This window comes from Xenopus tropicalis, chromosome 4 (assembly GCF_000004195.4).
Source record: "Xenopus tropicalis strain Nigerian chromosome 4, UCB_Xtro_10.0, whole genome shotgun sequence".
Lineage (NCBI taxonomy): Eukaryota > Metazoa > Chordata > Amphibia > Anura > Pipidae > Xenopus > Xenopus tropicalis.
The window spans coordinates 141,976,584-142,003,173 of NC_030680.2; the positions used below are offsets into that span (position 1 = coordinate 141,976,584).

At 39.8% G+C, this 26,590-nt stretch overlaps 1 protein-coding gene across 4 annotated transcripts; it reads left to right on the forward strand.

Moving 5' to 3' along the window:
* The first annotated feature begins 565 nt into the window (after positions 1 to 565).
* On the forward strand, positions 566 to 26,072 carry uba3 (ubiquitin like modifier activating enzyme 3). Of its 4 annotated transcripts, none has more exons than XM_012960411.3 (18): positions 566 to 653; positions 786 to 824; positions 3,673 to 3,793; positions 6,376 to 6,456; positions 7,638 to 7,720; positions 8,618 to 8,698; positions 9,777 to 9,820; positions 9,918 to 9,982; positions 11,094 to 11,249; positions 13,519 to 13,621; positions 13,924 to 14,037; positions 14,370 to 14,423; positions 17,068 to 17,104; positions 17,184 to 17,265; positions 20,167 to 20,267; positions 21,033 to 21,096; positions 23,771 to 23,825; positions 25,542 to 26,072. In XM_012960411.3, exons 1-18 carry the CDS (start codon positions 634 to 636, stop codon positions 25,628 to 25,630), a joined length of 1,389 nt encoding a protein of 462 aa, XP_012815865.1. In that variant the 5' UTR covers positions 566 to 633; the 3' UTR covers positions 25,631 to 26,072.
* Positions 26,073 to 26,590: the final 518 nt, after the last annotated feature.

Below are 26,590 nucleotides of genomic sequence, written 5' to 3' on the forward strand. Positions count from 1 at the left end.
CTTGGGACTCCTCCAGTTACATGGGAGTAGGAGAAACAATAGGTTAGCTGAAAGCAGTTCTAATGTGTAGCGCTGGCTGAAAGCTCCAACTCAGGCACACTTTACTGCTGCGCTGCAAGTTGGAGTGATATCCCCCCCCCTCACCCCCAGCAGCCGATCAGCAGAACAATGGGAAGGGAGCAAGATAGCAGCTCCCAGTAGGTATCAGAATAGCACTCAATAGTAAGAAATCCAAGTCCGGCTTGGGACTCCTCCAGTTACATGGGAGGGCTGAAAGCTCAGACTCAGGCACAATGGACAGTGCATCCCTAAATCTATGCTGGCCAGGGCCCCATACACAGTGCCCCCCAAAAACAGTGCCCCCAATACACACGACCACCTAACGTTGTGCTGGCTAGAGCCCCATACACAGTGCCCCCCAAAGCCAGAGCCCACATACACTGACACAGGGAGACCAGTTCACACCATGAAGCCGCCACATTCGGCTCTGACTGGGCCCCGGCAGCCCGCAGTCACATGACTAACACAGAAGGATGCCCTTAGCAACAGCAGCCTTTATGGCTCCGCCGGCGCTCGGCCCCGCCCACCCGTTCTGTCCCGGTGCATTGTGGGAGGAGAGAGGCTGGGACGAATATGGCGGATGCTGAAGAGCCGTGAGTATCTGTGTTGTGTCACCAGTAGCCTGGGGACCGTCTCTCTCCCCTCTTCTCTCTCCCCCTCTCTGTGTGACAGGCCAGGAGGGTGGCCCTAAATACCCTTCTTTTATTCTCTCTCTCTCTTTATAGGGAGAAGAAAAGAAGGCGGATAGAAGAGCTCCCTGACGAGTTAGTGCTGGTGGGACAGGGCTGTGGGTGCTTAGTGGGACCCGGAACTGCACCCTGGAGAGGAGACCGCTTTATATTTATATGTAAAGCCCCCACTGGTGCTGAGTAGGCCTGCCCTTGTTAGCACTGCTTCCCAGGAGCCCCTAGGGACTTCCTATAGTATTTATATATATATATAGTATTTATATTTAGTATTTATATATATAGTATTTATATTTAGTATTTATATATAGTATTTATATTTAGTATTTATATATATATATATATTTAGTATTTATATATATATATATATATATAGTATTTATATATATATAGTATTTATATTTAGTATTTATATATATAGTATTTATATTTAGTATTTATATATAGTATTTATATATATAGTATTTATATTTAGTATTTATATATATAGTATTTATATTTAGTATTTATATATATATAGTATTTATATATATATATAGTATTTATATTTAGTATTTATATATATAGTATTTATATTTAGTATTTATATATATATATATATATATATATATAGTATTTATATATATATATAGTATTTATATTTAGTATTTATATATATATAGTAGTGACATTGTGCAGGTACATTCTTTGCTTGCTGTACCACTTGACAGCGAAAGGGTTAATTAGGCTGTCAGCGTTCTGCTATGGGGACTGTAAGTTCCAGCACATACTATAGATATGTCTATATATATATATATATATACACACACACACATACACACATTGATAGCCTTTAGTTAACTGCCACAGGACTGACCTGTCATTGACAGTTATCAGAGCTGTACTCATTGTATTCTGGCAGAATTTCAATTACTCCCCCCCCCATCCCCCGTTATTTTTGTCTTTTAGTTGATATACTGACTTTTAATTAGGTTCGATAACATAAAAAGGTGGATTCGGGGGGGTCCCCCTACCCAAAACCTTTTCCTTTTTTAATATCTTCCCTATTGCAGTGTTCATATGTAAGCAAGGACAATAGTAGATTTTTTTCAGCACCACTAAGAAGTAAAACTAAAGGCAAGCCAGGAAGAGAATACAGGTATGGGATCCGTTATCCAGAAAGCTCCAAATTACAGGAAGGCCATCTCCCATAGTCTCCATTTTAATCAAATAACTCCAGTTTTTAAAATGATTCCCTTTTTTCTGTAATAATAAAACAGTACCTGTACTTGATCCCAACTAAGATATAATTACCCCTTATTGGGGGCAGAACAGCCCTATTGGGTTTATTTAATGGTTAAATGATCCCCTTTTCTCTGTAATAATAAAACAGTACCTGTACTTGATCCCAACTAAGATATAATTACCCCTTATTGGGGGCAGAACAGCCCTATTGGGTTTATTTCATGGTTAAATGATTCCCTTTTCTCTGTAATAATAAACCAGTACCTGTACTTGATCCCAACTAAGATATAATTACCCCTTATTGGGGGCAGAACAGCCCTATTGGGTTTATTTAATGGTTAAATGATTCCCTTTTCTCTGTAATAATAAAACAGTACCTGTACTTGATCCCAACTAAGATATAATTACCCTTTATTGGGGCAGAACAGCCCTATTGGGTTTATTTAATGGTTAAATGATTCCCTTTTCTCTGTAATAATAAAACAGTACCTGTACTTGATCCCAACTAAGATATAATTACCCCTTATTGGGGGCAGAACAGCCCTATTGGGTTTATTTAAGGGTTAAATGATTCCCTTTTCTCTGTAATAATAAAACAGTACCTTTACTTGATCCCAACTAAGATATAATAAATCTTTATTGGAGGCAAAACAATAATATTGGGTTTAATTAATGTTTAAATTATTCTTTTTAGGTAATGGGATACAAATTACCAAAAGACCCTTTATTCGGAGTTTCCCAGGTCCTGAGCATTCTGGATAACAGGCCCCCATATCTGTATTAATAAACTCATGATGTCTTAATATGTTTTTCTTTCTGCCATTAATTGTTCAGTAACGTGGACTGTAAGGTTTTCTACCATTTCCCCCAATGTGCTTCATTGTTTTACCTCTCATTTGTTCATATCTAAATATCCTATAGTGAGTCAAAGGTGTAGTTTACCTTTAAATAAACCTTTAGCATGATATAGGGCAGTGATCCCCAACCAGTGGCTCAGGGGCAACATGTTGCTCCCCAACCCCTTGGATGTTGCTCTCAGTGCCCCCAAACCAGGGAGTTATTTTTGAATTCCTGACTTGGGGGCAAGTTTTGGTTGAATAAAAACAAGATTTCCTACCAAATAAAGCCCCCTGCAAGCTGATAGGGTGCATAGAGGCCCCTAATAGCCAATCACAGCCCTTATTTGGCTCCTCCATGAACTTTTATGGTGCTTGCTCCCCAAGTCTTTTTACATTTGACTGTGGCTCACGAGTAAGAAAGGTTGGGGATCCCTGATATAGGGGATATTCTGAGATATTTAGCTATTTAGCTCTCCAGTTTGGTATTTTAGCAGCTTTTAGGTTGCTGGGGTACATTTTTCCAAAGCAAATAAATCTGATCTTTAGTTTTCATTTCCACATACTCATTTCAAATGTACATATAGAATTCCCAGTTACATATTTAATTGGTGCAGCATGCTTAATAATAAAACTGTTATACATAAAGCACATTTATGTGTCTGCTGTTCTTCTGATAGCCACGCATGGTGGCCCTTACAGTAAGTAGAAATAAACCCTTTTGTTTTTCCCTACAGCATTGCTGGAAGCAGCCAGCGAGAGTTATTTCTAGTGCTTCAGCGTTGTTTAGATTCTTGCTTTCTTTTGTTAGAACCTGTGTGTTCCTAATGACAGTTGATAAGCTCCATGTACTGTGTTCTATGCAGAATGGCTGTGGATGGTGGGTGTGGGGACACTGGAGACTGGGAAGGTCGCTGGAACCATGTAAAGAAGTTCCTCGAGCGATCAGGACCATTTACACACCCCGAGTTCGAACCAAGCAACGAAGTGAGAAATATTAAAATTACTTTACTGCATTAGAATGATGACTGATGCTGACAGCTGTGCAAGTAAAATATATTAATGTCACATAGCTTAACAATTTCACAATGTAGCTTATAGGGCGACCTGCTGCTTATTGTAGGAATTGTATTACATGATAAGAAGCAGTGCTAGAGCAAAACAACTCCAAAATGCATTTACATCCGTTTATGGTCTGTACTCCTAAGGGTGAAGACACACAGAGCTACTAGTAGCAGCTATTTGTCACGGCTACTAAAATAGACAATGCTGATCATTTACTGATAATTGTCTCTACATGTGTTTTAGTTGTCATTATTGTCTATGGCAGGGTATTTTCTGGAGTTTAGTAGCTGTGAAAAAGTGGCGGCTACTAGTAGCTCCATGTGTCTTCACCCTAAAGGTTTATTAGTTAGGAAATAAACCATATGACCTGTTGTATCTACTGCATTTATTTCTCTTTTAATAGTAGTAATTTATCAATATAAAAAAATATATATTTATATAATATGAGCAAGAGCTGCCTTGGGACCTACTGTTGTACTTGTTTTTTGTTAGATATTAATGTATCCCAAGAAGGTTCAACCTTAGCAAGCAGCAGGGCTTCTGTTGTGGGTTTAGATGTATCAGGTTCATTGTTTATTCATTTAGTAGAGGATATTTTTGCCTTTGCTGCATGTTCTAGTGATGCACAAATAAACACTCCCTTTTCCACCGTAAGTTACCCATTAACATCTTGTTCCTATCCCCAGGAGCAAGATGATGGAGGGTAGGGATTGCTTGTAGTCATTTACCTCTTAAGACTAAGTGCTTACCTCTTTCTGGGGTAGTTTTATTCAGGGTGGCTGGCATCTTCCCAGGCATCATCTAAAGCTCAGACTTTCTTACCTTCCGCATATGCACTGCAGAATGTCTCCCGGAGAGTCACATGGGATGCCAGGGAAGCTGGGAGGCATGGCACCCTGAATAAAGCGTCCCCAGGAAACAACAGATTATCCTGCAGTTAAAAAGTGGCCATGTATTGGTATCCCTGTCTAATAATTGTTACCTTTTTTCATTTGTACATTTGAAACAATAGTTCACACTCACTAATAATGGGCCAATATCTGCCTGTGTTCAGTATGAGTTAGTGAATAGGGCTTGTGCTAAGCTTTCTTGCCCTGCACTAACGGAGCAGCACTTTCATTTTATGCTTTCTCCAATCTCCATGTTTCTTCTGAGCAGTTGTGAAAAGAAGTGAAGGTAATTAATCATGTCCCCCTTCCCAGTTTAATCCCTATATAATGAATTCCTCCTTGTTGATAAATTCAGGAAGAAACTGGAGGAAGTCTAATTAAGAGAAATGCCACAGGGTCAGTTTCATGATATTTAAGTTTTTACTACCCCAAAATAATGGTTCAGGCAACTAGAGCGACTGCATTGTTATCTGACTTGGCCACCTTGACCAAACCAGTAGCCTCTGGGCCTCCTACTATGCGCTCTTTGATCACTATCTGATTTTGGGCATAGTAAGTGGTTGTTTATTAGGCTGGGAAAAAAAATCCAACACATCTAAATATTTATATTGTTCTGATTGTGTTTGTGTTTACAAATAAAAATCAGTATTCCACTGGCCAATGCCCTGGGGCTAGTTTATGCCACACGCCTCTGTGGCGCTGGTATAAAATTACTAAAGATTTTTCATTTCTGCATTGCTTATTATATGCACAAAGGTATATAAAGCCATACGTAATCTTAGAGCTTTTTTAGTTCAGGTGTGGGAGGTCAGAGCTATTTAGGGGTGTCTGTGTTGATAGAGAGTGGGTCTTGGGTTTGGGCACTTATAATAAGGGGTTACTTCCCCTTTAAACATTAACATCTATTTTTGAGCACAAAGTATGTTTTCTTTTTTTTTTTGAAGAGGGTTGCGAATACATCTCTAAATGCAAGCAATATGAATCTAACCTGTAGCACAGTTAACAGTATAACCTATAAATCTGTCTTAAATAATTTGGGAGCTTAATATATATTTAAATATTAACTGATTGAATGTTTGTTATCTTTATTAAGGGCTATGGCAACTATAGCCTTTCTCCAATGACATCCTTCAGCTGGCAGAGAAAGACTTGATGGCCTTCTATGCTGCCTGTCATTTATAAGAATGAAGTCCACTAGTCACAAGGTGTTTCAACCTAAAAATGCACATATTTTTGGGTGCCATTAATGAGTGGCAGCACAGAGAGGTATTAAGAATTTCTATGCTGTGGAGAAATGCTACATGTTCCATTACCCTAATGGGCGTCACAGAGATCACATCATATGCCCAGTAATAGGAGGTGGCATGGAAAAGTCTGGCTTATGCTTGCCCATTGTGCTGAGCTGCCATTACTTTCCCAATGATACATGCTCGTTATTCAAGGAGGCAGGGAGATGAGGAGACTTCAGAAAGGGGATTTTAGCAGTCTGCATGTAGCTTCTGGGGAGAGTGGGTTGGTTATGAATTCTCCTTTAGCAGGATTAGAGTATTGTTACACAAAGCTAACATATTTTTCTTTTTGTCTCGTCGTTCTTTATTTTCTCCTTTCTTACAGTCTCTGCAGTTTCTCCTAGAAACCTGTAAAATTCTGGTTGTTGGAGCAGGAGGTTTAGGGTGCGAACTTCTCAAAAATCTGGTAATTTCTTTTGGCCTTACTTTTATGCAACTGAAATAAATAGTCCTGAAGAGCACTGTAAAAATACAACGAAGCATCAGGACTTTTACTTGAATACCACAACTAAGATTCTAAGGTAAAGGTTTTTATACATAGGCATTAAAGCTTGTATTGTTACAGTTGTACAATAAGGCGGAAGGAAGAAAGGAAATATATAAACTAGCAGCTAATATGGAAGCAAATTCAGCGTAGTCTGCTGTGCGATGGTATTAACAGTTGATACATTGAAAGTAAAATACAATTTCCACCCAATACTGCACTAGAACATGAATCACCCTTTGTTTGTTAAAGCCAAGGTCATTTGGTTCACAGTTCTCCAAAATACCCTTGCTATTATAAAGTCTTCTTCTTATAATGACATTTAATATGACTCTATCTCCCTGCTACATGACAAATAAGTCTCTCCTGAAAAAACTCATCCCACCCTGCTCTTTTAACCCCCTACCCTACACCCAATATATATATATATATATAGATATATATATAAGAAAAAAACTTGGAAGCCGCACTCGCAGGTCTTATGAAAATAGAAAAAAATTTTATTGTCAGGAGAGTGAACTTACGTTTCGGCTGTTACACCAGCCTTTGTCAAAGATATGTATATATATAAAATATATTTATATATATAATTTATATAAATATATATCCCTGCTACTGTTATATTAAATGATCTCTCTTTTGATATTATAGTTGAACAATTTCTAAAGCCAGTTTATGTTTATATTATTAACCTGTTTATTATACAGTGTGATATGCAGCGGAGAAGCCTCAAGTAGCAGCAGTGAAAACACTGCGTATTCTGTGACCCATAAGGTACAGTGTCCCATATGGAGAGAAGTGCTTATAAATAGAAAGGCTTTTGTCCTTGTCATTTCATGAAATTCAGCCCTGTTATTATCTATAATCCTTAATTTATATAGTAGGGGCTTGTTCCATAGATTACCTCTAGACGTCTGATTATTGATTTCTAAATTTGCTGTCCATTACAAAGTCAATACCTGTTTCTAATAATGAACCTTCTCATTGTTTTCCCATCTGGTTTAATGCTCTGCATCAGCAGCTAAGAGTCTGCCTGGAATATACAGCTCACTCTGATGCAATTAGAACATTGTCAGTAATCATTTGGCCTCTGCTTTCTTTAGGCACTCTCTGGCTTTCGGCAGATCCATGTTATAGATATGGATACCATAGATGTTTCTAATTTAAACAGACAATTTCTGTTCCGGTAAGTGGAAATATCTGGTGTATATGTAGTTATTATTAGCAGCCGGTAAATGTACAATACAGTTTTTTAGTTTGGTGATGGAAAGTATTTGGTCATCATTACTGATGACAATACATAAGTGTTGCTATATGGTGACTTTGTTTTTGAAACTTGATAGCAACATTTCTTTAAATGTGCTTTGCTTCTTATATAAATAAGATGCTGGGTAAGCACAGGGAAGCCATTATTGCTTAGTCACTTTATTACTTATCTTTCAATACAGGCTTATCTTTCTATGCAAGTGTCCTTGCAACTAGAAACTACATTGCTTTTGTGTGTAACTTTTAGGGCTGTGGCACACGGGGAGATAAGTAGCCGGTGGAATGGCATACGCATCGCCTCTCGAGGCATCCAATGGCATCCCACCGGTGATTTACATTTGCGCCGCTGGGATGACATATTGGGGAGATTTGTCACGGGCAACTAATCTCCCCGTGTGCCACAGCCCTTAGGCTACTGTAAAATACAAATCTGGCATGGTTACTTTTAAGGTGGCCATACACATGGCAATAAAAGCTGTCAAATCTGCCCCTGGCAGGTCTGGCAGCCCACTCAACCATGTGACCAAAAATTGAACTGAAATCTATCAGGCAGGTTAGAAAATCCACTTGGATGAGTACAACCTTGGCAAGTTGATGGCCTTCTACTTCTACTATGGGTCTCCCCAGTACCTGAAAATTGACCCAGAAGACTATTAATAAGTTCATATTAATTTGGTGATCAGATCAATAAAGGTCCTTGCATTTGGCAAGTGTGAGATCTTACAGTGTGTGCTCGGTTTAATTGTCACTGTGCTGTGTGCTTTAAAGAGAATTAAAACTGTGGTTTAAGTTACATTTTACCCTTTTTTTCCCTCAGGCCTAAAGATGTTGGAAGGCCTAAAGCAGAGGTTGCAGCAGAATTTATCAACACAAGGATCCCTGATTGCTGTGTCACACCGTATCCTTTTACAGTCAGTTCTTAAAAATGTCTCGGAGCCATACCGCCTTCTCTTCTCTTTGCTTTATGCAGAATACCAGTTTTACTCTATAGTGGATTTTAAGCATTACAGATTGGGTAGTTACCTGGGCCCAGAGCTGAAACTGCTTTATCCTGCCACCCATATCTGGCTAACATGTAAGGCAAGTGCCTTTAGAGCAGGGCTCCCCAACCTTTCTTACTCGTGATCCACAGTCAAACGTAAAAAGACTTGGAGAGCAACACAAGCACCATAAAAGTTCATGGAGGAGCCAAATAAGGGCTGTGATTGGCTATTAGGCAGCCTCTATGCACACTATCAGCTTACAGGGGCTTTATTTGGTAGGAAATCTTGTTTTTATTCAACCAAAACTTGCCCCCAAGTCAGGAATTCAAAAATAACTACCTGGGAGCACTGAGAGCAACACCAAATGGTTGGCCAGATCTTGGGCAGGTTTAAAAATTTAGCCAGATTGGGACTGCATCGGCTCGTTGATGCGGTCCCCGAACCAAGGATGCCTATACCCATCGTTATAATTCCCCAGGGCCAAACGATTGTAGGTGGAGAAGATCCGCTCACTATGAGACTCTTCTATCCTTAATCTAATGGTTTCATCCCTTGCCACAAAGTACCCTCTTTTTTAAAAAAAAAAAAAAAAAAAAAAAAACACTGACTCTAGGTGCCATTTTTTCACTTTTAGTCCAACCTCATTTGAAAGTTGTTTCAGTCATTGCACTGCTAGAAGAGAGAGTGCTGTGCTGGTAATATGAATCACATAAAGCTTGTTCGGGTAGGTCACCAAATTAGCTGCTCATATTGAGCTCAAGTGAACCTGATCTGTGCCGTAGTCTTAATCTCAAGGGGTGGCCTGTACAGAATTGCTGACTGCAAACCAAATACATAACTCAATGTGCTTCACTTTGTCACTGGTGTTCTATGCCTGCAGCCAAGTGCATTTGAATAATGCAATAGTACTCCCTCCATCTAAAAATGTTTTTTTGCTAAACTTTTTACCTTAGTTTTTTAACATCTGTAATCCTTGACACCCTAAATTTTAAGGCACTTTACAAAAATACAAGATTTCGATGAAACGTTCTACCGAGGTACTGTTTCTAGAGCTTTTTGCATTAGTAAACGCTTGGGATATAAATTAGAATGGGATCTAAAATTTTTAGGCTTTTTTGTGTGTGTGTTTTCCAGAGTTTCATATCATTGTATGCGGGCTGGATTCAATTATTGCAAGGCGATGGCTGAACGGAATGCTGGTAAATCCTGATTCTACTCTTTTTCTTTCAAAGTTTAAAGAGATACTTTGGTTCTACTGAAAAGTCTTCTAAATGATAAATAAAGAAGCTCAGGAGTTTAAAAAGGATTTTGTTTAAAGGAGGACTAAACCCTAAAAATGAATAGGGACCGAGTCCTGGATTCAGTGTGGGACTTGCCCAAGATCTGGCTTTTTTCAGCAGGATTTGGATTCAGTCGGATCTATGCATCTGGCCGAATCTGAATCATTGAAATCACATGACTTTATGTCACATAAACAGAAGTTGAACATTTGCAAATTCAGATTCGGTTCAGTATTTGGCTGAATCTTTTGCAAAGGATTCTGGGTTCGGCCAGATCCTAGAATAGTGGATTCGGTGCATCCCTAAAAACGAATATGGCTAAAAATGTCATGTTTTATATACTGAACTTACTGCACATCTGAACGTACTGTCAGCATCTCTATAGCAGCAATGATTCAGGTATTTACAGTTGTCAAATTAGATGGTGGGCTATTGGGGGCATCTTCAGGGGCCCAGATATTTCCAGCTATAAAGGGCTGGGGTTGCCTTGGGCTGGTACAGAAACACACAACAGTTCTAGCCTACTTCTTTAGTTACACCAGAGATCCCCAACCTTTTATATCTGTGAGCCACATTCAAATGGAAAAAGTGTTGGGGAGCAACACAAGCATAAAAATGGTTCCTGGTGGTGCCAATAAGAGCTATAATTGGCTACTTAATAGCCCCTATGGGGACTGGCAGCCTATAGAAAGCTCTCTTTGGCATTATACTGGGTTTTATGCAACCAAAACTTACCTCCAAGCCAGGAATTCAAAAATGAGCACCTGTTTTGAGGCCACTGGGAGCAACATCCAAAGGGTTGGGGAGCAACATGTTGCCTCTGAGCCACTGGTTGAGGATCACTGAGTTAGACTGTAGTTCTCGTTTAATGTTATAATCGCTTTTCCAGTGTTCATTGGAAAATCCTGTCCTTTCTACACAGTTATTAGTTGCTGAATCTGCTTTACTTATATAGATCCTGCTGGTTGTAATATGTGGGAGTATGTTTTTCTTGTAGTTTACCTATTGTTAACGAGAATTCTTCCTCTAGATGTCTCTTCTAAACTATGAAGACGGCGTGTTGCAGCAAAGTACGGTCATTCCCTTAATTGATGGAGGGACAGAGGGCTTTAAAGGAAATTCCAGAGTTATCCTACCAGGAATGACAGCCTGTGTAGAATGTACCCTTGAATTATACCCACCACAGGTAATTACACTAGCAAGGTTGCAATTTTATCCTATAAGCCTAAATAGGATCCTATAATCCTAAATAGGATCTGCTGCAGCATGCCTTACCAACATTCTTATCAAACCATCTGTAAAATATTTTGTGAATTCGGGTCTTTATTGTTGTGCATTGTTAAATATACTAATACATTGAGGATCAGGTATAGACATTGCCATATAATTCAGTACATGTATGGGACCTGTTATGCAGATTGCTTGGGACCTGGGGTTTTCTGGATAAGGGATCTTTCCGTAATTTGGATCTCCATACCCTAAGTCTACTATATAACAATTAATAAATTAAATAAACATTAAACTCAATAGGATTGTTCTGCTTTTAATAAGGATTAATTATATCTTAGTTGGGATCAAGTACAAGGTACTGTTTTATTATTAAAGAGAAAAGGGAATCATTTAACCATTAAATAAACCCAATAGGGCTGTTCTGCCCCAATAAGGGGTAATTATATCTTAGTTGGGATCAAGTACAGGTACTGTTTTATTATTAAAGAGAAAAGGGAATCATTTAACCATTAAATAAACCCAATAGGGCTGTTCTGCCCCAATAAGGGGTAATTATATCTTAGTTGGGATCAAGTACAGGTACTGTTTTATTATTAAAGAGAAAAGGGAATCATTTAACCATTAAATAAACCCAATAGGGCTGTTCTGCCCCCAATAAGGGGTAATTATATCTTAGTTGGGATCAAGTACAGGTACTGTTTTATTATTACAGAGAAAAGGGAATCATTTTTAAAAATTAGAATTATTTGCTTATAATGGAGTTTATGGGAGATGGCCTTCGAGTAATTCGGAACTTTCTGAATAACAGGTTTCCGAATAATGGATCCAATACCTGTACTATAAGAAAACAGATCCTCATGTGGTAGTATTTGTCATTGTAAAATCAACTATAGTAAAATTATATGGATTTGGGATGGGTTCATATTTGGGGCCAGGTCATACTAGAGCTGTTCATCTAATGTTATAATACTCCTCCATTATGTTTATAATGTATGCTGTTTATAGGTAAAGGTTATGATTTAAAAACTACCGTCATACAATGTGATGGAATAGTGGTCTATTAGGGATATGTGGGCCAGCCCGATACCCGAGGGTTCAGTCCGACCTTGGCACAACGTTTGCGGGTCGGACCTTACACTGCTGGGTTCTGGCTCTTTGATTTATAGGCGCGTGTCCATTCACCCCTGTCCTGCCCCTTTTGTGACATCATCGGTGGGTGGGTCAGGCATGGGTCTATAAACAGAGGGGACTAACCAGGTCGGGTAGGGTTTGGGCTGGGAGTGGGCTGGTTAGGGTCTAGCACGGGCTAGTGCTGGGCGGTATGACCAAAAATTTATATCACGGTATTTTTCAAAATTATATCGGTATCACGGTATTTGACGGTATTTTTTTTTCCCCATGCATGATTAGGTGACCACCCCAAACACCCGCCACCCGCACCCCCCCCACCACCCCAAACAACCCCCCATCCGCACGCAGCCCCCCCACCCCCCCATCCGCACGCACGCCCCCACCCCACCCCAAACACCCCCCCATCCGCACGCACCCCCCCACCCCAAACACCCCCCATCCGCACACACCCCCCCATCCGCACGCACCCCCCACCCCAAACACCCCCCCATCCGCACACACCCCCCCCACCCCACCCCACCCCAAACACCCCCCCATCCGCACACACCCCCCCATCCGCACACCCCCCCCACCCCACCCCAAACAGCCCCCCATCCCCTTCACATAAATATAACCCCCCACCCCATCACAACCCCCCCAAACACAACCCCATCCCCTTCACATAAGTATAACCCACCCACCCCAAACACCCCCCCATCCCCTTCACATAAATAACACCCCCCCATCCCCTTCACATAAAATATAATTACTTGCCAGGCACCCCCCCCCCCCCCCGACAGCTCACATTGGTATCCGACTCTGAATGCGTCCTAGCGATGGCGCTTTTGTAGAGTGTGCGCGCTGACGTCACGCGCGCACCCGGAAGTATTCACGCACACCGGTATGGGGGTATGTAGAAAATTCATATCGGTTTAAAAAAAAACACCGGTGATCGGTTTTTACCGGTATACCGCCCAGCACTAGCACGGGCTGAGATTTACTTGACCTGCACATCACTATTTTCTATACCTGACATTCTGTTATATTAGAAATTTCCCTATTAGAAGTGGCTCTCATTTTGTGGCTATTTTGTGAATCTTATTCATCTATTGCAGATCAACTTCCCCATGTGTACAATAGCATCTATGCCCAGATTACCAGAGCACTGCATTGAGTACGTTCGGATACTTCAGTGGCCAAAGGAACAGCCATTTGGAGGTATTGTGCCTCATGGAATCTGTCGGGTTTGCCCGACAGGACTGGCCCATTATAATAAAGGCAACAGTAACTAACATTGATGCCACAACAGCACCCGAGATATCATTTGCCCTTACGTTGTCAGCATCCCTCTACAATGTGCCAGCTTTACCAGTCAGTTGAAAATGTTCCGTAAATACCAGTGAATAGTTTTGGTAATCACAGATGTTGCAGTCTATTGGATCACTATAAAGCGCAAGGCTGTTACATACGTTTTAACATTTATATTGGTAACGTGAATCATGGTTTGTTTCTGCTTATAGAGGGCGTGCAATTAGATGGGGACGACCCTGAACACATCCAGTGGATATTTATGAATTCGTTGGAGAGGGCGAAACAGTTCAACATTCGAGGTGTCACGTACAGACTTACTCAAGGTAGATGTCGTCTGCAGCAAATTTGTATTTATTTTTATTGTAACCATTTATTACTGTGCATCCCATATGCAATCATGGGGGCAGATTCAGAAGGGCAAGCTGTGGGTTCAAATTCCAGAGGGGCTGCTGCAAGATGCCATAGACAGTCAATATTTATTGGGCTTCTGGGGATGTTGTAAGTGTAATTGCAGTCACCTGTCTGTCTACAGCTTACCGGTAGCTCATAAGAGCAATAGACACTTTAAAATTGATGTCAACTTAAAAAAATATCATCTACACACGATACTTTGTTCATATTTGTAACTTGTTTCATGTTTCAATCTTGTCTACAGGTGTTGTAAAGAGAATTATTCCTGCTGTAGCCTCTACAAATGCTGTAATTGCAGGTAAACACAATCTATTCCATTAATAATTCCCTATTTATGCTTATATTACACTAGCCCAGTGATCCCCAACCAGTGGCTCGGGGGCAACATGTTGCTCACCAACCCCTTGGGTGTTGCTCCCAGCGGCCATAAAACATGGGCCCATTTTAAAATGTTTTATTTTCTAACTTGGAGGCACCATGTGTACTGCCAAACAGAACCTACTGTAGGCTGCCAGTCCACATGGGGCTACCTACGAACCAATCACAGCTCTTATTGATCATCAACCTTAAAAGGCCGAATCTTGACCAAATCCCGAACCGAATCCTGGATGCTGCCATAGTTTTATTTTAACTGTTTAGCCTATGGGAAAACCTAATGGGCTGTTTCTGCTGATTTTCTGAGACAATTTTTTTTAATTTTTTGTAGTTTCGGTTAAATAGCTTTTTCAGTTATATAGCTCTCTACTTTGGAATTTCAGCAGCTATCTGGTTGCTTGGGTCTTGTTTACCTTAGCAACCAGGCAGTGGTTTGAATGAAAGACTGGAAGATAAATAGGAGAAGGACTGAATAGAAAGTTAAGTAATAAAAGTAGCAATAATAAAATAGTAGATAATGTTTTGATTTCTGGAGTCAGTGACCCCCATTTAAAGCCTAATGGAAACATTATGAGTGGGATGTATTACTATTTCTCACTTTTTCCCTAGATTGTATGAAGATTTACTGACCCTTCTGACATTGCAGCCATACCTAAACTTTCTTATCCACTCCCCTTTCTAACGTTACCCTTAGTCTGTACAGAGAGACAGTATATACATTTAAACATTGGTATTCTACTATAATAAAGGGGTGATTCAACTTTAGGTTAATTTTTAGTATGTTACAGAATGTCCTACTCCTAGCAATTTTGCAATTGGTCTTTTTTTTTTTTTTTTTAGTTTTTTTAATTCTGTGTTTCACAAGTCTTAAACACATGTTAGGCCCCAAAGATGTACAGTGGAGGAAATAATTATTTGACCCCTCACTGATTTTGTAAGTTTGTCCAATGACAAAGAAATGAAAAGTCTCAGAACAGTATCATTTCAATGGTAGGTTTATTTTAACAGTAGCAGATAGCACATCAAAAGGAAAATCGAAAAAATAACTTTAAATAAAAGATAGCAACTGATTTGCATTTCATTGAGTGAAATAAGTTTTTGAACCCTCTAACAAAAAAAGACTTAATACTTAGTGGAAAAACCCTTGTTTGCAAGCACAGAGGTCAAACGTTTCTTGTAATTGATGACCAAGTTTGCGCACATTTTAGGAGGAATGTTGGTCCCACTCCTCTTTGCAGATCATCTCTAAATCCATAAGGTTTCTGCTTGAGCTTGAGCTCCCTCCATAGGTTTTCTATTGGATTAAGGTCCGGAGACTGACTAGGCCACTCCATGACCTTAATGTGCTTCTTCTTGAGCCACTCCTTTGGTGCCTTTGCTGTATGTTTTGGGTCATTGTCGTGCTGGAACACCCATCCACGACCCATTTTCAGTTTCCTGGCAGAGGGAAGGAGGTTGTCGTTCAGGATTTCACGATACATGGCTCCGTCCATTTTCCCGTTAATGCGAATAAGTTGCCCTGTGCCCTTAGCAGAAGAACACCCCCAAAGCAAAATGTTTCCACCCCCATGCTTGACGGTGGGGACGGTGTTTTGGGGGTCATAGGCAGCATTTTTCTTCCTCCAAACACAGCGAGTTGAGTTAATGCCAAAGAGCTCTATTTTGGTCTCATCAGACAACAGCACCTTCTCCCAGTCACTCACAGAATCATTCAGGTGTTCATTGGCAAACTTCAGACGGGCCTGCACATGTGCCTTCTTGAGCAGGGGGACCTTGCGAGCCCTGCAGGATTTTAATCCATTGCAGTGTAATGTGTTTCCAATGGTTTTCTTGGTGACTGTGGTCCCTGCTAATTTGAGGTCATTAACTAACTCCTCCCGTGTAGTTCTAGGATGCTTTTTCACCTTTCTCAGAATCATTGACACCCCACGAGGTGAGATCTTGCGTGGAGCCCCAGAGCGAGGTCGATTGATGGTCATTTTGTGCTCCTTCCATTTTCGAACAATCGCACCAACAGTTGTCACCTTCTCTCCCAGCTTCTTGCTAATGGTTTTGTAGCCAATTCCAGCCTTGTGCAGGTCTACAATTTTGTCTCTGACATCCTTGGACAGCTCTTTGGTCTTTCCCATGTTGGAGAGTTTGGAGTCTGCTTGATTGATTGATTCTGTGGACAGGTGTCTTTTATACAGGTGACTAGTTAAGACAGGTGTCCTTAATGAGGTTGACTAATTGAGTAGAAGTGTCTAACCACTCTGTGGGAGCCAGAACTCTTAATGGTTGGTAGGGGTTCAAAAACTTATTGCACTCAATGAAATGCAAATCAGTTGCTATCTTTTATTTAAAGTTATTTTTTCGATTTTCCTTTTGATGTGCTATCTGCCACTGTTAAAATAAACCTACCATTGAAATGATACTGTTCTGAGACTTTTCATTTCTTTGTCATTGGACAAACTTACAAAATCAGTGAGGGGTCAAATAATTATTTCCTCCACTGTATATAAACCATTTTGTGGTGTAACACATCAATAATGTGATCACTTTTTTTTTTTTCTTCTTTTTAATTCCAGCTGCCTGTGCCACTGAAGTTTTTAAAATAGCAACAAGGTAAACTTTAGGAACATTGGATTTATATTGATTTGCTTTCCTTTTCTGTCAGTTTAATGATTGAAGTCTCTTTTCATAGCGCCTACATCCCACTGAACAATTACTTGGTGTTTAATGATGTTGATGGATTATACACTTACACCTTTGAAGCAGAAAAAAAGGTTTGTACTGTCTGTTATTTTCCTATTCAGCTGCCAAAAAGGATTTTTTTTTTTTACTGGTAGAAGGCACATTTCCCCATTGTTTAATAAAAATGAGTTACATTTACCAGGATACACACATGACCTTTGTTATTTGTAAAGGCCTTAACAATCCTGATGTAACTACAGATATGTGTATGTTTTGGAAATACTGATAGACTAATTAAAAGTAGTGTTTTTCCAGGGCTTTACGTGTCCTTTATGTCTTGCCCTACTAGCAGCAGGAAGCTTTTTTTGGGGGGGAAAAATATTTTTTTATTTTATACAGGTTGGGATCCATTATGCAGAAAGGCCATCTCTCATAGACTTCGTTATAAGCAAATAATTCTAATTTTTAAAAATCATTTCCTTTTCTCTGTAATAATAAAACAGTACCTGTACTTGATCCCAACTAAGATATAATTACCCCTTATTGGGGCAGAACAGTCCTATTGGGTTTATTTAATGGTTAAATGATTCCCTTTTCTCTGTAATAATAAAACAGTACCTGTACTTGATCCCAACTAAGATATAATTACCCCTTATTGGGGCAGAACAGCCCTATTGGGTTTATTTCATGGTTAAATGATTCACTTTTCTCTGTAATAATAAAACAGTACCTGTACTTGATCCCAACTAAGATATAATTACCCCTTATTGGGGCAGAACAGCCCTATTGGGTTTATTTAATGGTTAAATGATTCACTTTTCTCTGTAATAATAAAACAGTACCTGTACTTGATCCCAACTAAGATATAATTACCCCTTATTGGGGGCAGAACAGCCCTATTGGGTTTATTTAATTTACATTATTATTACATTAACATTTATTTATAAAGCGCCAACATATCCTGCAGCGCTGTACCCTAAGTGGGTTTCATACATTGGACATACAGAGTAACATATAAAGCAATCAATAACCGATACAAGAGGTGAAGAGAGCCCTGCCCAAAAGAGCTTACAATTTAATGGTTAAATAATTCCCTTTTATCTGTAATAATAAAACAGTACCTGTACTTGATCCCAACTAAGATATAATTACCCCTTATTGGGGGCAGAACAGCCCTATTGGGTTTATTTAATGGTTAAATGATTCCCTTTTCTCTGTAATAATAAAACAGTACCTGTACTTGATCCCAACTAAGATATAATTACCCCTTATTGGGGCAGAACAGCCCTATTGGGTTTATTTAATGGTTAAATGATTCCCTTTTCTCTGTAATAATAAAACAGTACCTGTACTTGATCCCAACTAAGATATAATTACCCCTTATTGGGGCAGAACAGCCCTATTGGGTTTATTTAATGGTTAAATGATTCCCTTTTCTCTGTAATCATAAAACAGTACCTGTACTTGATCCCAACTAAGATATAATTACCCCTTATTGGGGCAGAACAGCCCTATTGGGTTTATTTAATGGTTAAATGATTCCCTTTTCTCTGTAATAATAAAACAGTACCTGTACTAGATCCCAACTAAGATATAATTACCCCTTATTGGGGGCAGAACAGCCCTATTGGGTTTATTTAATGGTTAAATGATTCCCTTTTCTCTGTAATAATAAAACAGTACCTGTACTTGATCCCAACTAAGATATAATTACCCCTTATTAGGGGCAGAACAGCCCTATTGGGTTTATTTAATTTACATTATTATTACATTAACATTTATTTATAAAGCGCCAACATATCCCGCAGAGCTGTACAATAAGTGGGTTTCATACATTGGACATACAGAGTAACATATAAAAGCAATCAATAACCGATACAAGAGGTGAAGAGGGCCCTGCCCAAAAGAGCTTACAATTTAATGGTTAAATGATTTCCTTTTCTCTGTAATAATAAAACAGTACCTGTATTTGATCCCAACTAAGATATAATTACCCCTTATTGGGGCAGAACAGCCCTATTGGGTTTATTTAATGGTTAAATGATTTCCTTTTCTCTGTAATAATAAAACAGTACCTGTATTTGATCCCAACTAAGATATAATTACCCCTTATTGGGGGCAGAACAGCCCTATTGGGTTTATTTAATGGTTAAATGGTTCCCTTTTCTCTGTAATAATAAAACAGCACCTGTACTTGATCCCAACTAAAATATAATTACCCCTTATTGGGGGCAGAACAGCCCTATTGGGTTTATTTAATGTTTAAATTATTTTTTAGTAGACTTAAGTTATGGAGAAACATTCTGGAAAACAGGTCCAATACGTGTATGGGGCCTGTTATCTGTAAACCCATTATCCAGAAAGTTCAGAATAACGGAAAGGCCATTTCGAATGTGACAAATTATAACAACTTCTCCCCAGCTTACAAGCAGCATGCAGGAACTACATAACCCACAATGCATTGCACTGGGATGTTCCTTTCCTTATTGACATCACGTGTGCAGCAGGGAATTGTGGGATTGGGAGGAGGCGGGCTGAAGGCAGGCTGAGGGCAGGCGACTACTGTTACAGTTTATTTGAGTCACAAATTAGCCAGCCAGACCAGCAGGGGAACAGGGGGCGGGGCTTAGGGAACTGTTCCAAACCAGATTATCACATTACCAATCATGAAAAGGCTGCATATTTTACAATTGCTTTATTTTGCAAAGGTGCTTGAAATTATGTTTACTTTACACAAAGCTTAAGTTGTGTTTGGGTGGAGTTCCCCTTTAAGGATTGCAGAAAGCCGCCTTCTCCTGTAGCCACCTCCAGTTGAAACATGGTCGCGGACAGGAATTATTCAGCAGTCAGTGATCCCCATCTGCCATCATATAAAATAACGCACTTTTCCAGGACACGTAGTTCCTTTCATTTAGCAGATAAGGGTGAAGTTCTGCGTCACAGCAGCAGTCTAAACGGATTCAACTATAAACATTTCTTTTCTTGTTTGACAGGAAAATTGTCCCGCTTGCAGCCAACTCCCACAGAACATCCAGTTTCCTTCTTCAGCCAAATTGCAGGAGGTGCTGGATTATTTGACAAATGACACATCACTGTAAGTGCTTGATCATCCTTGTTCACCTTTAAATTAACTGTTCCATGACACAAAGAGTAACATTCTGACATCATTTCCAGTTTGTTTTCATTTTTTATTATTTGTGGTTTTTTGAGCTATCTTTTTATTCAGCAGCTGTCTGGTTGCTAGGGTCTAAATTACCCTAGCAACCAGGCATTGGTTGGAATGAGAGGATGAAATATAAATAGTATAGGGCCTGAATAGAAAAATGAGCAATAAAAAGTAGCAATAACAATAAAACTGTAGGCTTATAGTGTCCTTGTTATTTTAGATGTTGGGGTCAGTGACCCCCATTTGAAACATGGAAAGAGTCAGAAACTTTAAAGAAGAAAAAAATAAAGCCCAATTAAAGAGTTGCCTAGAATTAGCCATTCTACTTAACTGGTACTCTAAGACAATTTGCAATTTATTATATTTGTTTTTTAATTCTGCCGCTCCCAGGCTTAGAATTTAGACTGCTCTTTGGTTGCTAGGCTTTAGGTATCCTAGCAACTATGTTGTTTGGAAGCTACAATTGAAAGTAAAAAGAAGAGTGCCTGAATAAAAAGATAAGCAACAAATGTAATGTAGGGTGGATGATAATAAAATCTGTTCATATAGAATAGGCTAATCTATAATGTTCAAGAAGTTATGGTAAAGGTCAACTTTGCCTTTAGGAAGCATAGATAGATAGATAGATACTGGGTTATTTTGCTTTCTAAATATAATTGGCTTCCCTTATGTCTCTTATTGTGTTTGATGCAGACAGATGAAATCTCCTGCTATTACTGCAACACTGGATGGGAAAAATAAAACCCTTTATTTACAGGTAAGCAGGAATGTGCCTTATCTGCAGTCTGTAATGTTTGGATGTTATGTTTTATATCATTATGTGTAAGGTTCCTCTCAAGGGCATCTTACCATCTCAGCCCCTCTCCCTCCATATATACCTGGGAACCATGTTCACTCCTTCCTACCCTTTTAATAGCCCCATTTGCCTTATCAAACACTGCGTCAGTGTCCAATGTACAACGTACTATGCCAGGGGTATGCAAACTTTTTGGCTCACGGGCCACATTTACTTACCCCCGGGCCGGACCGGGCCAGCGTTACGCCCCCTTCCGGCCTGCCAATGACACCAAGTCTCGTGTGATGAGACTTGGCGTCGGCGGCGGGCTGGATTAAAAAGGCCAAGGGGCCGGATGTGGCCCGCGGGCCGTAGTTTGCCCACCCCTGTACTATGCTCTCCTTTCCCCACAATTCAATGTACAACGTATGCTCTCCTTTCCCCACAATTCAATGTACAACGTATGCTCTCCTTTCTCCCCAAAATTCAATGTACAACGTATGCTCTCCTTTCTCCCCAAAATTCAATGTACAACGTATGCTCTCCTTTCTCCCCAAAATTCAATGTACAACGTATGCTCTCCTTTCTCCCCAAAATTCAATGTACAACGTATGCTCTCCTTTCTCCCCAAAATTCAATGTACAACGTATGCTCTCCTTTCTCCCCAAAATTCAATGTACAACGTATGCTCTCCTTTCTCCCCAAAATTCACTGTACAACGTATGCTCTCCTTTCCCCACAATTCAATGTACAACGTATGCTCTCCTTTCCCCACAATTCACTGTACAACGTATGCTCTCCTTTCCCCACAATTCACTGTACAACGTATGCTCTCCTTTTCCCACAATTCAATGTACAACGTATGCTCTCCTTTCCCCACAATTCAATGTACAACGTATGCTCTCCTTTCCCCACAATTCACTGTACAACGTATGCTCTCCTTTCCCCACAATTCACTGTACAACGTATGCTCTCCTTTCCCCACAATTCAATGTACAACGTACTATGCTCTCCTTTCCCCACAATTCAATGTACAACGTATGCTCTCCTTTCCCCACAATTCAATGTACAACGTATGCTCTCCTTTCCCCACAATTCAATGTACAACGTATGCTCTCCTTTCCCCACAATTCAATGTACAACGTATGCTCTCCTTTCCCCACAATTCATGTACAATGTATGCTCTCCTTTCCCCACAATTCAATGTACAATGTATGCTCTCCTTTCCCCACAATTCACTGTACAACGTATGCTCTCCTTTCCCCACAATTCAATGTACAACGTATGCTCTCCTTTCCCCACAATTCAATGTACAATGTATGCTCTCCTTTCCCCACAATTCACTGTACAACGTATGCTCTCCTTTCCCCACAATTCACTGTACAACGTATGCTCTCCTTTCCCCACAATTCACTGTACAACGTATGCTCTCCTTTTCCCACAATTCAATGTACAACGTATGCTCTCCTTTCCCCACAATTCAATGTACAACGTATGCTCTCCTTTCCCCACAATTCACTGTACAACGTATGCTCTCCTTTCCCCACAATTCACTGTACACGTATGCTCTCCTTTCCCCACAATTCAATGTACAACGTCTATGCTCTCCTTCCCACAATTCAATTCAATGTACAACGTATGCTCTCCTTCCCCACAATTCAATGTACAACGTATGCTCTCCTTTCCCCACAATTCAATGTACAACGTATGCTCTCCTTTCCCCACAATTCAATGTACAACGTATGCTCTCCTTTCCCCACAATTCAATGTACAATGTATGCTCTCCTTTCCCCACAATTCAATGTACAATGTATGCTCTCCTTTCCCCACAATTCACTGTACAACGTATGCTCTCCTTTCCCCACAATTCAATGTACAACGTATGCTCTCCTTTCCCCACAATTCAATGTACAATGTATGCTCTCCTTTCCCCACAATTCAATGTACAATGTATGCTCTCCTTTCCCCACAATTCAATGTACAATGTATGCTCTCCTTTCCCCACAATTCACTGTACAACGTATGCTCTCCTTTCCCCACAATTCAATGTACAATGTATGCTCTCCTTTCCCCACAATTCAATGTACAACGTATGCTCTCCTTTCCCCACAATTCAATGTACAACGTATGCTCTCCTTTCCCCACAATTCAATGTACAATGTATGCTCTCCTTTCCCCACAATTCTGATGTGGTGCAAACTTTTCTGCAGATTTACAGTGGGGAACATAATAACTGTCTCTGTAATTGACCCCCCCCCCCCCATATAGAATATATAGTGCAGCTGTAGCTGCATTGTAATTTAACATAGAAAGTAGAGTCAGAGTACAGGAGCGCTACTGCAGTATTCCCACAGTGACATGTGTATGTTAATACTGTACCTAATGTACCTTTGTCTAATACCCCTTGGGTTCAGGTGCACTGCAGTATATTAACCCATCCTGCCCTGGGTCAGTTATATACAAAGTCCAAAAAGCTGAAGCCAAATCAGTTCTACAGTGTGCTGCAGCTTTCTGGACTATGTATATCTTAATAGTCCAGCCCTTTTACCCACACTTTCTTATATAATATAGTGCTGCCCTTATATTGCTTGTGCCACTATTACATCAACCTATACATTACATTCTAAGAATAACAAGGGCAATTTTATATTGACAGACTGTAGCATCTATAGAAGAACGGACAAGGCCTAATCTTTGCAAGACATTGAAAGGTATTTATTTTGTCATTTTCTCTGGCAGAAATTGATTGATTTCCCTATATAAACTTGGCTTCCTTATGGGGTGAGCAGACCACTGGAGTCATTATATGTTACAGGAAAAGCTGAGGCGCATGATTACAAATGGAGAGCAACCCTGTAGGTCCTCCAGCTGCTTAGTTAATATGTCCTTCTGCGTTTGCTCTTTTATGCAACACACAATGAGATGTAATTCACTGTATATGATCCCAACTAGTTGTACTTACTCACACCACCTGCAGTTGTTACAAGTTGTGGGAGTTGCAGTTGAACAATAGATGGAGAACTGTGCTTCTAAATATGATTGTAAATGTCACTAAAACAAATTTTTCTATTTGTAACTGGGAAAAGCCAACAACTGTGCCCTCGGTTGCTTGAAAGGGGGTGGAAACCAAAAAATAAAAGTTTACCTAATGGGGAAAAAAATGTAATTCTAATCAACTTTCCAATATAAATTCATTACAAAATGCCAATAGTTTCCAGTTAATCACAAACATAATTGCAGAAATTAAAAGCATTATCTGTCCCTTTCTGTTCCCTGTCCTGGTAGTTGTGACATTGATCAGATCATTGGCCCGTGGGCCAACAATGGGACCTATAGGCCTATTGGATAAGGACCACATTAATCGCATACCAATGCAGCTCTTGTTGGATGGTAAAATATAACCTGGCTAGATATTGGTTGGACAGGCCTGTCACTGGGCCCCATACAAGGGTAAATAAGCTGCCAACTTGGTCTGTTAGGACTAGGTTGGAAGCATTTATTGGCCTCTGTATGGCAATCTTAAAGTGGTTGTTTACCATTAAGTTAACTTTTAGTTGGACATCAACATTCATAGTCTGAGACAATTTGCAATTGGTTTTCATTTTTTTATTTCTTATGGTTTTTCAGTTACTTTACTTTTTCTTCAGCAGCTCCCCAGTTTGGTATTTTAGCAGCTATCTGGTTGCTACAGTCTTGTTTACCTTAGTAACCAGGCAGTGGTTGAAATGAGAGACAGGAAAATGAATAGAGGAATGGAATATAAAGATGAGGAATAAGTAGTAACAATAACAATAAAATTGTAGCCTCAAAGAGCAAACGTTTTTGGCTGCCGGGGTCAGTGACCCCCATTTCAAAGCTGGAAAGATGTAGAGGAGGAAGGCAAATATTTTAAATACTGTAACAAATAAATAATGACGTCTAATTGCAAAGTTGCTTAGAAGCAGCTTTCCAGTTTGGAGTTTCAGAAGCTATCTGGTTGCTATGGTCTAAATTACCTTAGCAACCAGGGAGTGGTTTGGATGAGAGACTGGGACATGAATAGGAGAGGGGCTGAATAGAATAAGAAGTTATAAAAAGTAACAATAACAATAAAAATGTATCCTCACAGAGCAATAGGTTTTGGCTGCCAGAGTCAGTGACCCCCATTTCAAAGCTGGAAAGAGTTAGAAGGAGGTAAATAGTTCAAAAACTCAAAAATAAATAATGAAGACCAATTGAAAAGATGTTAGAATTGGCCGTTCTATAACATACTAAAATTTGACTTAAAGGTGAACCACCCCTTCTAAATAGGGTTAAGATTTAGTTTGGTATTTGGACGAATCCAAAAATGATGGAGTATGTGCACCTCGGTACCTGTGATCATGATCTCTCCACATCTTGATTTTCAGCACATTTACACCTTTGAATTCTGTTCTTTCTTTTGGCAGAGCTTGGTCTGGTCGACGGTCAGGAACTTGCGGTAGCCGACGTCACGACGCCGCAGACCGTGCTGTTCAAACTCCATTTTACAACCTAGTTTCACCGGCCGCGAGACTCTCGCTTGGTCCTTTTTAGCACTAGTTCATTTGGGAGCCTGATCCTAGCGCAAATGTACAGAAGTACGAAGGGGAGATGTGGAACATTAACCCTTGGCTGTACTGCTGGGAAGAAAGGGGCTCCACTTTCCTTACTGCAACCCCCCCAAGAAGGCGGAGTCTGAAAAAATGCTCGCGTAGTACAATTAAGCACCTATTTATAAAACAATATCGGTATCTTTTTAGAAGGCGGCAGGAGCATTTTAAAATTACACTTTTAGAATTGCCCAAGATGTACAGTGTTCTGTTTGAATATATGAACCATGTAATGACTGTATCATGTACAAAGCCATGTATGTCTTTTATGTAATTTTTCTTATGACAAAACCTTAGGGGGAAAAATTAATTAGTGTAATTAGGCAAAATAAACCCTCTGTACATTGATTGCTATGAGTGGTCCATTATTTGGGTCAGGAAAATGCTGTTTTATGTACTGTGTGATGGAGAGAGTAATATTCTAAGACCATTTGCAATTGAACTTCATTTTTTTTCATTATTCGTGTTTTTTCGAACTGTTTCAGCAGTTTTCTGGTTGCTAGGGTTCAAAATACCTAGGTAACCATGGTGGATTGAACGAGAGACTGGAAGATAAGTAGCATTTGGACTTCACCATGATGCCTGGGAAATCTACTCCCATTCATTTCACTATAGTTTATATAAATAAGCTGCTGTGTAGCCATGGGGGAAGAGAGAAGAAAAGGCACAGGTTCCATAGCAGGTAACAGATAAGCTCTGTAGAATAATAGGGGTTTTATCTGTTTTCTGCTAAGTAGCCTGTGCCTTTGATGGCTTCCCCTATGGCTACATAGCAGCTTTGTTTATATAAACTTTCAAACACACCAGTAGCCCCAGTGCAGGGCAACTACATTATACTGTAATTAATTTTATACCCTTTGCTTTTT

What these genes read in the sequence shown, in the direction of transcription:
- uba3 (XM_012960411.3), top strand. Translation starts at nt 634, where the DNA reads ATGGCGGATGCTGAAGAGCC. An exon ending in AACAGACAATTTCTGTTCCG is followed by an intron (nt 7,721 to 8,617) that starts GTAAGTGGAAAT and finishes TTTTTCCCTCAG; the next exon opens with GCCTAAAGATGTTGGAAGGC. An exon ending in ATAAAACCCTTTATTTACAG is followed by an intron (nt 21,097 to 23,770) that starts GTAAGCAGGAAT and finishes TTATATTGACAG; the next exon opens with ACTGTAGCATCTATAGAAGA.